Consider the following 16,284-nt stretch of genomic DNA (forward strand, 5'->3'; position numbering starts at 1 on the left):
TTCTAAAGGTTTGTTTTTACTTTCAGTTGAGATTGCCTTCTCTCATCTTTTGTACTGCTGTCAAAAGGGCCACTCTTGTGGTTGTTCAAACTCCATGCTTCTTGACAGGAACAGTTGGACCCCTCTTCAATGATTTTCAGATGAAACAGCTTCCAAACCTCCAGAGCTTTAACTTGTAGTTATTAGGCCCTTTGAAATAGCAACACATTAATCAGCTGAAATCGAGTGGTCCTTTCTCCAAGGCTGTGATGTTGCTGTTCTCTTCTAGGTACAACTCTAGTCTAAATATTAGTGTCAAGAGCTCTTTTTTTTCCCTCCAGATGTGTCTCTTTTCTGCTTCTATTTTGATAATTGTTTTATAATGTCGTGAATTAAATTGTTCAGTTCGATAATAGGCTTTTATGTTCTCAAATTGCATTAGAAGATTTAACACAGCTAGTTTTTGCTTGTTGTCTTTTATTTTAGAAATCAGCTGCTGTCTTTTTAACTTCTCTCCTACACAGTATGAAGCCCAGCACAAAAGGTGTCAGTGATGTCATGGACTACATTTGACAGAACTTGGTCTAACAGTGATATGAAACGTGAAGAAATAAAGTATGCTTTGTTAAAACCAGATCGTTTGGATCAGGGGCTCTCGAATGCTGTCCTTGACTTCTGTGAGCAGGTGATATCAACCTGTTAATGATTTCCCCTACCAACCTATGTGTTAACAAGAAGATAGACTAAGCCCTAAAAGAAGTCGGGAAAATATCGATCCTTGCAGTAACCATTGTGTATGTCAGCAGCTGAACCATTCTTGAGTTTTGACAAAAGGCTTTGGTAGAAAATAATTTAAGAGGGATGTGGCAGGATCTCTTCTTCCCCAGTACCACTGAGGAGGAAATACAACCTTGCATGTGGAGTTCTTTCTGTTTTGTGTGAACATTTTGGGACTCACCTGGCACAAGCTTTGCAACATTCACTGTTGCCACTATCATTTCCAATGCATTGAAGCCAATATCCAATATTTGTGATGTGACAGCTGCGCATGACTATCCAGAATATGGCTGTCTTTCATGTCACTGTCACCACTGCTGAAATGCACCACCCACCTCATAGTGCTCACGTCCAGTGTCGGGTCTCCATTAAAGTTCAGCAAGAATCGGTGGATATCCATGTGTGGAACTTGTTTCTGCATGAAGGAATTCAATGACACACCTTTGCTTTATGTGCACTTCCATGCCAGATGCCATTGTGTCAGACTGCATGGCATCAAAATGTAACGGGATATTGATGGGAAGGTTCAATCTCTACTGCCATACCACCGACATCCGCCTATGGTGTCATGGGCCAACATCATAAAATAGGGGACACTTCTTATATAGGAACTGCTTTGCTGGCTGATGCTCTAGAACTTTTGAAAAGGCTGTTAGGATGCAGAAATATGTCTATTTACTGTATAAACACCCTCTCAGCTTTTATTATGTGCTGTATGTTCACAGCAATCATTTCCCATACCTCCGAGGGTAAATAATTTTTGAACAGCTAATTCAATTTGTCTTGTATCTGTGTTGTGTCACAGTAATGAAAGTTGCCTCTGTTGCAATGGTAACAGCAAAGCAACTCTTCTTAAGTAGTTGAGGGAGCTCAATCTAAGTGTCGCCATCTGAATTACAACTCAGCAGCTGATAACCAGTCAGCGTTAGAAAGGAAGCAACAGTATGCCTCTGCTATCAATTGAGCCTGCGCTGAGATTTTGTAATTAAGTTTTTTATTTAGGGCCTGAAACTTAATAATACACAAAATATACTGTTGGATCTAAAATCACCAAGGTCTTGATTTTCTATCTTGCCTAAATGACCTGTGATTGCAAGGTTGTATTATACTTGCAACAGAGCAGAGTGATGATCATATAGGATGGTGACAGATGCACTAGAATTGGTACAAGTCCTGCAGTTGAATGAATGAAGAAAGGTTCCATAAAGGCTTCATTGACTCCTGTAGGAGTCAGCGTAGCTGACTGCTGGTGGAGTCTTTGCTGCAGTGAGATAAGAGTGAGTTCATGTAGACCCTGAGGAGATAATGTATATAAAACCTCCTCCAACATGCCAAAGCAAATTTTTTCAATAATTATCTAGCTATATGAATTTCTATAAAAGTGCTTTCGTAAGGATCAGATGTATATGTGTGTGCATCTATTTTAGCTATCTGTTTAAACACAAGGTATATATAGATAGACATTTGCAGTAACAGATACTTGTACTTTAGAATGATATTTGAGGTGGGTCAAGAGCTGGTATCACCTTGATCTTACAAAACAAGTAAAGATTCATTCAGGGGAACTGGAATAACTTGATAATTGCTTTTTAATCTTGAGATACCACACTTTTTGGAGACTCCTGTAAGGGAGTTCAAGTATCGTATCTTCTTGGCCAGCATTCTTGTTTTTCTGTTACCTTGCTTACATCGGAAATGTGACTGTTAGTATAATTATCTAATTTGAAAATATGTTGAAGAGCATGATAAAAAAGAAATTACAGTCTATTCCTTCTCTAAGTTCTCGTGCTGCAAATCAGTAGTATGGGGCTTATATTTCATGGATGTCAACCCACTTTATAAATGTGTATATCTTAAATATTCTTTTACTGACCTACAGATGCCAACAACAGGATGACAAGTCCTTGCATAGTAACAGTTAAGATAAAATCAGGTTGGCATTAGAAAATGCGACCCTTGCTTGGGCAGGGCTATGTATGTGGCCGTTGTCTCTTGGTTTATGTTCAGCCCCTAGTAGATGCTAACTGACCAATTGTCAGATATCAAGCAAGACTTTTTGTTTAAAAGTTACAGAAGCTGCTGTTTTGTAGGGGTGTGAATTCTCCCCATGGAATGTGGTGGGAAGTAGTGTTTTGATGTGGAGTGGGTAGAGTCCAGAGTCCATAATGCTATATATGTTACCATAAATAGCCTGTTCTGCAAGTGCCAGCCTTGCCTTCAATATAGTATGCAGAGTCTGTCAGGCCAAGGGTTAGTGGAGCTAGAGATTTGGCTTTCTGATCACCCGCAGTTGCCCTCTCATGATGGTTTGAGATGTGTTAACTAGAGGATCTGACTCGCTTTCACCTGCCTGTATTTTTCCAAAAACGTGACTTTTTGTTTCTGATCAGTTCTGGGGGAAGAAAAATCTGATAAATGTTTTTGTGCCTACTCTCTAAAGGAGATTGTTTAAGATTTAGCTTAAAGTTTCTATCAGCGTCAGTCAGTTCTTCTGAAAACGCTGTGTATCAGTAGAAAAGGAAATGGGATCACAACATGCATTTTATGACAGTTCTGGATTTAGTTTATCAACTTACATTTCCAACCACAAAGTTTGGAGTCTGTTCACTTATAATTGGTATTTGTAAGACAAGATTGCAGTTTGGCTTGGTATCCCGTTTTTGAAAAATGCTTAAATGCTTTTTAAATCCCCATCACAACGGTTACATGTTTCACTGATCCAGTTTGCAGAACCGAACCTCAAGTTTGGCTTCGACTTTTGCTGTCACTGGGTTTTATCAGATATTGCTCCAAAGGCACAAACTCATGCCTTTTCTGGCTAAAGAGGCTCCAAGCAACCAGTGAATTCAGAATATGCTTTACTGAAAAATGGCAGGCGTATGGTAATGGGGAATGGAATTACAGATTCCTTCCCAAAATAAAGCATCACATGCAGCCAAGAGCCTCTCAAAGGTCTTTGCATTGCTATGCCAAGAAGAGTGAGTGGATTAATGGTGAAGTTCCATTTGCTAAGCATATCTCCTGGATTGACTGAAGAGGTGGATGGCTCCTGTTGCACAAGAGGAAGAAACTCTTCTCTAATCAGTGAAAGACTTGCTGGCAATTAGGGTTTGATGAAGTGGGACAGGTTTAAGTGGGCCTATTATGCTCTAGCATTAATGACAAAGCTTTCAGGCCTGAGCAAGTCCCAGGAAGGAGTGAACAATGCCTTTGGGCCAACCTTATGTTCATGGATTTGTACTTCACCAAAAAAAGGGACGGAGAAGCAAACAAATAGCAGCCTAATGGATTCAAACAGAATAGAATGAGTATGCTTTTCAAGCAGGCTTCTTTTTTTGCCAAAATAAGAAAGGAATGATGTTAGCAGAGATTCAAGGATGCGTGTACATCAGGATAATGGCTGGAAGGCTTTCTTGCATCACATTCTCTTTAAACACCTGTATGTGTTCTTTTCTGTTGCTTTATTTCTCCCAGGTATTTGTGGTCACTGTATGGAGCGTTGAACTGTACATGGTGCCCCTGGCTCTGCTGGTGCTTTTTGCATACAACTTCTCCCTTGTCAGAACAGGGAAGGTCAGCAACACCCAGGATGCCCAGGCAAGTAAAATGGCAGTAATGTTTCTGGCAGCCACAGCTTGAATTTGTCCTTCAGCAGAATGTCATGCATTTTAATGATATTAAGCTAGTTGTGCAACTAAACATTTTTATTTTAAAGTTACTGAAAAGAATTCTTCACCCTCTCAATTTTCTTGATTCAATTCAAGCAATAAACCATTCAGTATAGTATGGAGAAGACAAGGGAACGCGTAGGAGGGAAATTTCACTTAAAAATAGTTGAGTTATTTTGTAACTATGTTGAATGAAAAAGGAGTTGCAATGTGACAAGACCCCAAAGCCCATGCCCACATTGCTCTTACGCTTTGCATCGGCGTGATGATTCGTGACTCTCAGAGGAAGAAAGTCGATTCAAGCTGAAATAGAAGTTAGCTGTATTTTAAACCTTGTCCTGTTATCTGAAACTTCAAGAAGAAACCCTTACTCCTCCTCCCTGCCCCCCCATTTAAATGACAAATGTTTTTTGTGAAAGTTAGTCCTCAGTTCTTTCACTTGTTTTATGAAGTAAAGAAGTCCAAAATACAAAAATAATTGCATGTTGCAATTGCATATGTTGAGATATGAAACTCTGATGTTGACCACTTTCTTTACTTGCGTAACTACGATAATTGCAATGGAAGCAGAGAATAGATTTGTAGATTCTCATAATGTTCCATTTATAAATGTATTACAAGTACAATAACGAAATATGGGCTGAATTAACTCTTATAACTTCTGATAAAAAGATGATTGACATTTGTATCCCTCACGGCTGCCTTTACACAAATGAATTGCTTGAATTACGTACAGAGAAATTGTATCCTAGGATTTTAAAAAAATTGTTATTGTACTAGTTTTAGCAACAAAAGTTGCTTCTAGTTCAGTTTTGATCCATTCCCAAATGGAAGGATTGTTGGAACACGTGGAAAGTCATAACAAGGATGGAGGTTTGATTTGAAAACGAAGGGTAAGAAAAAATGCTTTTTTCCAAGTCCAGAATAACATAGAAAGGTGTTGTACATCTCCAGAGACTACTTTGTTTCATCAAGAAATGAGGACTATTCACGTGGGAGAATCTCAGCCAAACATTTCTTTTTTATTACTTTACTTTAAATACAAAAGGCAATACACAGTCTTGCTAGGTTGCCTAGGAAAAGTGCACAGAGACTACTATTCAACACCTATCACTCATCCTGTGGTGAGTTTCAGTTCAGATGAGGACAGTCTCACACAAGTCAGCAGGATTGAACAGGAGATCATTCAGGTGGATGCTACAAGAGGGTCATATTTGAAATTCCAAGTTAAGCAGTGGGGAAGAAAAGTTGAACAGAAAATTGGCCCTTTTTGGTCACACATCCTGTGAGCAATGTGATGCTGTGAAATTCAGGGGTGTATTTTGCATAAGAAAAGTTACACGTCTGTCTGAGTGCTTTGCAGGATTGGGATCATATGGAACAAGTCATCAAAGTGCCTTTAATATTACCTGATTCCTTTTTTATGTGTGCCTATGATTCTAACCATCTGTAGGTCAGAAATAGACAATCAGGTGCTACTTCTAGTCACATCTGTCCTGCAGATGACAGAAGTTATTTTCTTCAAAATACCAGTGCTTTTTTCACAGTTGCTTATTTATTTTTGCGTCTTGAGACCTTGGCTACATGTGCAGTACTTTTCATGTATAGTTAAGAAAGAGAGCATGAGTCTTTGGAAGGGAGGACTTCATATTCTCACTCCTATTTTTGTGCTATAAAACGGGGATAACAGTGTTAACCTTGTAGGCATGAACCAATTGCCAAGATGTTAAATGCATGAGTATTGGTAAAACATTTTATGATTTACAGATGGGAGCTTCTATAGAAACGTAAACCGTGATCACTGCTAACTTAGGTACTCTGAGTACGGTAGAGACCTCGAGTAAACCTGGAAATGAATACTGAATACTAGTTGCAACTACTTTGGCAGGAAAACTAAAAACCGAATCCCAAACATTTTTTGTTGTCGATTCTTCACATTTTTGTTGTTAACTGTATTAAAATTTGTAATATAGTGAGTGAAATATTAAACAAACAAGAAGAGCTTAGAGGACCCTATTAAAGACTCAGTTTATAAAATACCTGAATTAAAACCCAGTCACTCCTAATTTCAAGCCATAAGCGAATCTTTTGTTTTCCTTCCCTACCTGTCAGTGTAGAGGTTAAAGGGAGGGAATAATGCTGCATAGAAATCTGAATATGAATCATGAGATTGATTATATTCATACTAATGTATTTTCTACAATCTAATGCTTCGGTAATGGCCCTAAAGAGAGCGAGCAGTCATTGTATCAGTGAGGATGGAACAAGTTGAGTGTAGAGTCCTCAGCCTTGACATGCTGACTGGTTCGTTTGTCAGACTAAGAACACAGCTGTTTACAGCTAGTTAAAGTTGGCAATGAATTTGAAAGCCAGTTGCCTTCAAATGATAGGACACAACCACTAATGCTTTATTTAGACTTAAAATTTGTATAGGGTATTGCCTGCTTTGTTCAGGATATCACAAAAAAAAAAAAAAGTCCTTGAATACTAAACATGATTTCAGAAAGGTGAAAGTTGTGGGTTTGTTAATGACTTGCAATAGAAGTGGGAGAAAACCATGTAATGAAATGCTGAGCTTTTTGAACATTTCCTGTCAATGAGAACTGTAATTTTTTCTAATATGGACATATGCTTTTGCAGGAGCTTATGGGCTTGGATGAAGATGACGATGAGGAAGATAAGGTAAATACATCCTATGGTATTTTAGCTAGAATCAGAAAGTAAGTGGGTGTAGCTCAAACTAACCATCTTATCTCCGTGAGATCTGCGTTCCTTACCTGTTTTAACTGGGAAAACAGTTGTTACCTGTTTGCTAATCAGCAAACTGACAGTTTGAGAATGTTAGTTGATTTGTACAACGTTCAATAATGGCGTTACCTGCATGAGACCTGTGAACTTCATTTGAATCTGTGGGGGTGCCCAGGGTATGCTTGAAATCATAAGACATACGTTCATGTGCCAGCATGTATGTGTATGGGTGGACAAGGTGAGTATATAAAATACATCATCGCTTCCATTATGAATGTTGGATGAACATTCTGCACTAATGGCTTACAACAAATCATACAGCATTTCCATTTCTGTAGAATTGTTGTGATTTGTGAAGGACTGGTTAAGGTTTTCTCAACATTTCTTCTAGAAAAAAAGAAGTTTTTAGTTTTTCAGCAGAAATGTAGAAAAAGTTGGCATTAGTGAGGCCTTATTTTATTAGAGCATACTTCTTCCTTCTGCTCACTATGAAAAATTCATTGGATTTTTTTTCAAGTTTATCAAACCACGGTGACAAATGATAAAAGGATTAGAGGGCATGACATGTGAAGAAAGATTAAGAGAATTTAATGTATACAGCTTGAAAAAACATAAGTAAGAGAAGGAGAATCTGATAATCTATAAATACTTAGGAGCTAAAAGGTGAGGAATTATTTAACAAGCAACAGCATGCAAAGAAACTTGAGCTGTTGGGAAGAAAGCGTTCACAAGGCAATGCAAAACTTTCAAATTGTGTACTAAGTTAATAAGCTTTTTGTGAATATTCTGTGGTTTAAGAGTGTTACAGTGAAATTGTTGATCGTTGTGAAGTAAATCAATACCACAGTTAAAAAATGTACCTTGACCTTCTCAGTCACAGACACTAGAATTGAAGCTCAGCAGACTTGTTGATAGGAATAGATGTTTAAATTTAACTTGCTCTTCTGTGGTTGCTGTATTTTGATGAGCAAACAGAAATCCGTCAAAGTTGTAACTGGAAGTTCAGACAACCCAAATGAATTGTGGGATTCTTGCAATGCACAATAAGTTTCTCATTTTTACTTCATTCTTCTCATTGTTAAGTTGGTCAACTAAGTGGGCCAGTATCTAGCAGAAGTTGCTAAATGGAAGTTGCATTGTTTTCCAAGAAATATTGCATCTCTGGAATGTTGATAGTTTGTTTTGTTCGTGCCCAGTGTTAGATGCTTGTATATGCTGACTGTATTTTTGTGCAGTTCCTAAATGTGTAACATATTCTCTGTAGCCAATCCTATTTCTGTTCTCCATAACAAAGCCTCCATTAGGCTTTCTTGTCAAGATAATGCTTTTATCTCAATATTACAGCAATAATTATTCCTAACTTGCATTAATTTGTATACTAGTGTTGTGTATCTGAGATTCAGACGGAGAATTACTAGAGAATTGCCATCCATTCCTCATGTCCCAGGCCACTCACTTTGCAGCATTGCCTCACTGTCTTCCTGTTATCCTGGGTGTATTTGCCCCAGCGTTAGACCATGTGCACATCTTTAAGTGCATAAGGTTATTCTAAGTGACTTTTCCATGCTTGAGGGTGGCCAGTGCTCTCTAGGGAGTGTAAGAAATATGTAATTTTATGACATTATCTCACAGCAATGTCAACATTTAAACAGACAACCATACTTCGAAAAGAAGTCTGTGTATTTTTTTTTCCTCCCTAATACAAGAACCAAAGTTGAAGTCTGCTAGTTGAGTCGTAGTCTACGAGGCCACTGTTTCTGTTTCCTATCATCATGTTGTATCAAAACAGTCGCACACATAGCCTTTCTGGGTTCTGCTGCAAGTTAGACATAACAGACCATGCTTCTGGGAATTGTAACACACCCTCTAAGAGATGAACTGTTTACAAATTATAAATACACAGACGCTCAGTTCAAAAACCCATGAGCAGATTAACTCCCTCCACCTAAACTATCTGTCTTCAATGACAGCACTTAATTGCCGAATCCCCCATCGTTTCTCCCTCTGCCCTTTCCAAATACCATCACAGAGATAAGAGAGCTGTGTCCCTTTGGCACAAGCTGCTCGGTGGATGAATGCCTTCTTGGATTCACTCCATCTTAGATGTGGAGTTCAGGCTCTGTCCTGTCGGCTCTGGGCTCTGTCAGACTGTCTGAAGGATTGTTTTAAAATTACGTCGCTGAAACATCTTTTGCCCACCAGTAGAGTGGTATAGACAAGTTGCACGCAGCTTAGATTGTGAGTTGTCTGATCATTGACTGTTTCTGTTTATTTTACTTTTTTCCTCTTTCTTTTCTTGACGACGACTGTGGAGCTTCAAGAGCAGACAGCTACTTTGTTAAATAGGAGTGTGCTAGCAGCAGATTGGAAAGAGTCTTTAAGTTTGCTCATAGTATTAAGTTTTGTGGAAAAAGCTTTGCATTTCCACCAAAACAAAACAAAAAAATTAGTACTATTTCCAAATTTGGTAATTGAGTCTGAGGAAAATCAGACACAAAAATAAGATAACAGAGATCCCTGTTCTTTTCTGGGAGGATCTCCATCCAGTGGTGAGCCAACATAGCTGTGCTTGACTAATGGGACGTAATAGGGAAAGATTAGATGATGCTGTGACTTCAAGCCAAGTTTGTTGGCAACTTCCAAGAAATGTTTAGCATCTCAGGGCCAGAAAAAATCCCCAAAGAATTCCTCATTCCCAGTATAAGAAATTCTTTCAGAAATAGGTACCAAAAATATACCAACTTGTACGAGAACAATTTAAAAAAATTTAGCCAAACAAATTAAAGTCAAATTCATCTGGTAGCAAACAGCTGACATTTTCCATTTGAGTTCGATTCAGCATATGGAAACCTTCCGTATGGATCTTATTTGTACGGATGAATTAAGATGAAAATTGCTTTAATTTTCTTCACAGTAAAGGTCAGTAATTGAAACATGAACCACGTGTGTCTATTGTGTAAGATGCTGTATCCCCATACTTAGGAAAGGTCATAGAAGATAATAACATCTCATTGTTTTATTCTCTGAAAGTATAAATAATTTTATTAGACTCTTACTTTTTTCTTCCATACAACAATTGCAATATAATACTTCATCATCTCCCATTGACATTGATGAAGAGAAATGATGGTAAAGGCTTGAAAATCCCTCATAATTAAAAAGGGTATGATCAGACTAGGAGGAGTCACAGACTTTCTCCACAAAATTGTGGGCAAGATCAAATTGTAAAAAAAAACAACAAATTAAGATGTGTGTTTACGTAGATTTGGACTTCCTTACATTGCTGTTCTCTCTTCAGTAAGCATGATGGATCCTCCCTTATTTCTTCCTAATGAGTCTGTGCACAGACCACAGATAAGCTAAGCTCCTCCATCATCTATATTAGTACTAAGGAATAGATTCTGCTGCTTGTGCCAGAAATGATCAGTGCAAAGAAAGAGGATGGGCACTTCTAAGCACACAGGATCCGTCTGGTCTGGTTACAATCTTGGCTAAAGTAATGAAAATTTCCAGTTATCACTTAAGACACTATTATGACTTAAGTAAGTTTCCTCCATGCTTCTTATCGACCTAATCAATTTCTGGTTAATCCAGAGTACAGAGATTGCTCTGATTATGCTTTCCTCTTTGTAAAGCCTTCTGCGTACCAGAAACTGGAGAAGAGATGATATGTTATTTTTCAGTCTACAATGTGGCATGTTTTAGGAATGCTGTGATCCATAAGCAGCCATAACTTGGCACAATCCTTGGCCCATCATCATGGCCCACCAGCATTCTGGACATCCGTAGGTTTGGGAGTTATGGGAGAGGGGAATTCATAGCAGGGACTTGGCAAAGATTTTCAGGTATATCAGGTGTTGTTGCGTGGCTTTCCTCACATAAAAAACCTTGGCAAGCTAACATTCTTCCTCTTGCCCTGCAGGTGGGCGAACCAACACTGTAACTCCTCTAAATCTCTGGAGGAATATTAAATAGCATCGAGCAGACCTCTGGGCTGAGCTCATAAAACTCAGGGAGTTTAAAAATTTCCCTTAAAAATTCCAGCTATGTGAAATGCTGTTAAAATTTCTTTTGAATTGGGCAGACGTATGAATAGGACTATCTCCCTCCTGTACCCTAAATTGCTAGATTATAGATGATGATGGAGTAGTTTAAATCTAATCACTGTGCAATTGTTCTTAGATCTCGTGTATTTCCAGGAGAAAGCACTTTTTTTTTTTGCTCAAAGTTGTTTTTCTTTTAAGATAAAAGATGAATGATACATTCTTCTCTACATTCAGACTTTTTTCTTTTTCAGTTTTTGTGCACAGGTTTCTCACCAGAATGTTGTTTTATTCTGTTGTGAGTATTGATATTGCTTTAAGACTTACAATAATATCACCAGATTCTGGGTTATTTTACATCTCTATGCAAATGCACGCAAGTACAGAGCATGCATTTTAAACCCCTGTATTTCACATCTGTCCAGAGGGAAAGCAAGAGTTATGACCTATGCCTCTCCACACAATCTTAAATTCTGGTTGGCTTAGAAAAATCAAAGTCTGTTGTGCACAGATGAAATCTGCCTAATGTAAGCAAAGAAAATGCTGTGTTTTCCTATGAGTGCTCCTTAATGAGGCATGAGATGGCCATCTTTGGCCTTTTAGCCCCCCAGACTTAGCTGTAGGATCCTGTGCCCTAAAATGCGTGCTATTAAGGCTGGCGGTGTTGTCCTTCATATCAGCCTGAAGTAATTCTATTGGCTTTGGTGGAATTATTCCAGATTTCACACCTTTTTTAACTGAGAGCATAAATTGACCTGTATGTGTTGCATTTCCTCTATTTGATAATTATTTCAAGTACGCTCAGATTCGCTACATTTCCACCGCCAGGCAGGCACATTTGCAGCATGGTGTTAATAAACAAAACGATCCTGTGATGCACAGTTTTGGGACTGCACAAGGCAATCGCTCGGAGTTTGGCAGCCATCCCCTCTGCGTGCTCGTCCTCCTGTAAGAGCCAAGAAGCCCTCCTCAGCACGCAGCAGGCATCACAGCTCGGGGCAAGGCAATGACTCAGCAAGGCAGATTGCTGGGATCATTACAGCCACCCTTAGCTCCTATGGAAAGCAGGAGGTTCAAGGTTGCTGTGGTGTCTATTTTCAAAGCACTGCCTGGAATTCTTTTTAGCTACCAAGGGACTCCCATGACTGCCACCTCTCACAACAGCTTCATTCTGCTGCTGGACTGAAGCTGTTAGCTAACAGTTCCCTATAACAGTCGAGAACACTGGTCTATTTATGCCCAGTAAAATCTTTCTAGTTGCAGAAGTTCTTCATCTGTGATCTATGAGTATTTTGGCCTTAAGATGTTTGATAGGAGTCTTGGCAGACAGCAGTGAGTTTGGAGTTTCGCGTTCAAGGTGAGGCTGGGCCAGGCTCTGAGCAACCTGCTCGAGCTGTAGGTGTCCCTGTGCATCGCAGGGAAGTTGGGCAAGATGACCTTTAAAGGTCCCTTTCAACTCAATGATTCTATGACTCTAAGTTGCAAGTGAAATCCAACTTCAGTTACTTCCCTCTTTCTCTAAATAACTACAGCATCTTTTTCAAAACCTGGAAGAACAGCAGACTAAAAGTCATGCATGCCTTCGCTTTTTTCTTTCCCTTTTTTCTCAATCTTGTTTTGCTATCAATGCGCTGGGGAGTTCGTATCTGGTGCATGGAGGTAAATCCTGCCAAAATATTGCTCTGATGTGTTTGTAGCAGTGGTAATGTAACAGAATAGCTATAAAAAAAACTAATCCTAATGGTTAGGCCAGCCCAAATGAGGCGGACTGACTCTTCTAATTCCAGATTTTCAGTCCTGACTTGGTGGCCTGTGTCTTGCTTTCTTCCTCCTTTTGTATTAATTCCTATTTATTCTCTCTCCTCCTCTTATTCCTCTTCCTTGCCCCCAAGTGTTCTTCAGCTTTATATATTGAGTTTCCCTTGGCATGCCAGAAATTTGCTGATGAATACCACTTGTCTGAAAGTTGCAAGCAGGATTTCATTTTGTGTAAGCGTTTTGTATTAAATCCATAATATGAAGTATTTAGAAGTTGATTGTGAGTACATGCCTGAATTTTTAGTTGTCTGCATACAGTATGTGCGATATACATAAAGAGAAATGCATTTACAAAACGGCATGGCAAAACATCCCTGCATTTTACTTTTTTGGGTGTATCCTGAGCAAACTCTGAAGGACAGATTTAAAAAATAGGGAACAGCTTTTAGCCTTTGTAAAGATGACAGTTATTAATCATGGAAACACATGATTGCAAGAAATAGCAGATCTCTAGCATCCATGTTTTCAATTCAGCACTGAATACTTTGCTAGAGAAGCAGCAGTAAGTAGCATCGTTTGGGCTGTGGTGCAGAACAAATGATGGGTAATTTTGTCCTCAGTCTCTTCCTCCATAGGTTTCATGATTTCCCTTGCAGTCCCAGCTCTGACAACTGGAGCTCACCGGTGGTGAATTGATGTGTTAATGCTGGAGATGGCTCCTCCTGGCCTGCCCCATATTTCACACACTTTCAAAGTCTCTGTCACTGAAAGTGCATCAGTTTTGTTGTCATGTGAGTTTCTTTTGCAACTGTCCCTGAGTGTCTGGGAGTGGGACGGCGTTGCAGGGAAGGGAAAGAAGATCAGAGAAATGCAGTAACCCCTTATGTTCAGGTTGTTAACCGTTGTATATTTCAGAAAGAAAAATCTAGAAGTACTTTTCATTTCGCAGGGCAGAGAGAGATTTGGTGTCTTCATGTGGAAGTTCAAGCTGATGTGCATTAACTGGACACAAAAGACTTAATTTGTGAATTTGCTGGGTTCTTGCTTTTTTTTTTTTCCACCTTCTTCCGCTGACACGCTTAATCTTTTGTAAGAACCCTTTTGTGTTTTTGTTCAGGCAATTAATGTAGAAATGGAAGTTTCTTAAATCGGGATATGCGAGGAAGATTTGAAGTAACACACTGATTATATAATTAATTCTCAGTTGTAAGTTCATTTTGATGGACTTAATTCTTTCCCAGAGGCTGCAGACTGGTTTTGGTCCACCCACAGTGCTGTAATCAGCTAAGAAATAAAGAATAAAAAGGCCTTGAAGGAAAGGAAGTTTCACGACTGATTTTAGGGGAAAAAAAGAAGTGTGAGAAACAGGCAGGATATTTTATTTTAAATTCAAGAAAGTGCTTCAGAGCTTTGGTTTTGAACCATGGGTATCCAAATCCTGTTTTCCAGCAGCATAATACTTTGAGTCCAGAACAACTCGGAGAGGAGCAAAATCTGAAAAGGAAGGAGCACGATTACCTGTGCTGGAGGTGGGACCTTGCACAGATAGAAAAGTAGAGCGGAAGATGAATTTAGGATTACATCTTTAACAAATATCTTAATGCTAGGTAATAACTTTCGGTATGGCAGTTGCTCATTTATAAATAAATATGGAGCAGCGACTCTGTTCTTGGTGGACTACAACTATTCTTTCTGCTTCTGACAGTGTTCTTTGAGGTTCTGACTTCAGAAAGCACGCATACACAGTGCTCCTCAGCTTAAGTAATTTGGAAGATCCTAATTGTTGTGCTTCATTTGTCTACTTCTCTCCTGCTTAACCAGTGCCTAATCATCCTGTAAATGTGTGGACTGCAGGTTTCCAGAACAAAATAATAACAAAGAAAAGATATTGACAGATCTTCAGATTATTTTGGCTCTGGCAGTGCAGTGCAAATACAGCATAAGTAGCGGCTAGCACAGATTATCCTCCAACAACTGAGCTCAATTAAAATGCTTTCTAATTCCTAGCTACCTCTGCCCATTCCTTGGTTGCGTATATTTTGTATTACAAATGAAAAACAGCATATTGTCTAGGATTGATTTTAGTGTGCATGCTAAGTGAGGATAAGTATACAATTGTCCTTTTATCCCATGAGCCTGTGGTTCGTGTTCTATTTTCCTCGTCTGCTTGGTGGCTGCAGCAGAAGTTAGGTGGTGTTGGTTAAAGTGCATTATCGCCGTGTTTCTGTGCTCAGTGGAAAACGTGTAAATGAAGCCAGCATGATGCAGATAGAGCTGTTGGACAATCTTCCTTTCAGCTGTGGGTAGCAAGAGTAGGCTTGCCTTGGAATATCACTGAATATCATCTGAAGTGGTTCCTTTAGCCATCTGTCTGCGTTGGGATAGAACGAAATCCCCACTGGCTGCTATACTACTCTCGACTTCTACTGGTGAGTTTGGTGTGTAAGAGCCAACTATGACTAAGCGACTGTTGCACCATTCTAGTGAAGGAATAGTTAAAAATAATCCTAACGTGTCATTTACATTTGAGCCTAGCAAGGTTATAGCTGGAGCTGTGTGAAAATGACTTTTTGGTGCTATTTTCACGAGCTGACTATTTATTTATTTATTTATTTAGTTCTGGGGTTATTTCACACCCCAGGGGTTTCATTTTTTTGTTGGTTGTTTTATTAATGTAAAAATACTCATTTTCACACCCGAATGTGTGATTATTTAAAAATCCTGCTTCTATTTACTGTGCATTCCCTTGCAACCTAAAGGCAAATATTCAAATATCTGGAGCTTGATAACTCCATGGTGGTTTTGGCTGGCTTTTTCAACTCAAAAATTACTGTGAAGAGAAATATGCAGTAAGTAATTCAAACCTTGGCTTTTAAGGGTTATGAGGGCCATGCTGTCATGTCTGGCTCTTAGTATCCAAGGATGGTTCATATGTTATTTCAGCACACACAGATGTAGGGCAGTGCCCTCTCAGATGCACGGAGACCCTCTCATGGCATGATAGTGTCAAAAGCCTGTAGCGGTGAGACTTCACCTCTGTGGCCCATTGTGACTGCAAGTAGCCTCTGATCCTCTCTCCTGCACAGCAAAATATTGAGGGTTCATGGCAGGGGGAGAATTGTAGGCAGTGTTGCTCTCAGTGTCTCTGGTCCCTGCTTACTCCCTCATACTCTGGCCAACAGAGAAGGATAGAATCACAGAATGGCATGGGTTGGAAGGGACTTTAAAGATCACTGAGCTCCAACCCCCTGCCATGGGCTGGCTGCCCCCACCCACTCAGGCTGCCCAGGGCCCCATCCAGCCTGGCCGTG

General features: G+C 39.4%; 1 protein-coding gene across 5 annotated transcripts in view; it reads left to right on the forward strand.

The window, feature by feature from the left end:
• MCTP2 (multiple C2 and transmembrane domain containing 2) overlaps positions 1 to 16,284 on the forward strand; it is a 139,500-nt gene that overhangs the window by 115,481 nt on the left and 7,735 nt on the right. For all 5 annotated transcript variants that reach the window (XM_019619532.2, XM_019619534.2, XM_031555341.1 and 2 more), the window contains 2 exons: positions 4,231 to 4,353; positions 7,065 to 7,106. In XM_019619532.2, the coding sequence (XP_019475077.1) occupies positions 4,231 to 4,353; positions 7,065 to 7,106 (165 nt within the window). The remainder of the gene's footprint in view (positions 1 to 4,230; positions 4,354 to 7,064; positions 7,107 to 16,284) is intronic.

The sequence above is a fragment of the Meleagris gallopavo genome, chromosome 12, assembly GCF_000146605.3.
Source record: "Meleagris gallopavo isolate NT-WF06-2002-E0010 breed Aviagen turkey brand Nicholas breeding stock chromosome 12, Turkey_5.1, whole genome shotgun sequence".
Classification (NCBI taxonomy): domain Eukaryota; kingdom Metazoa; phylum Chordata; class Aves; order Galliformes; family Phasianidae; genus Meleagris; species Meleagris gallopavo.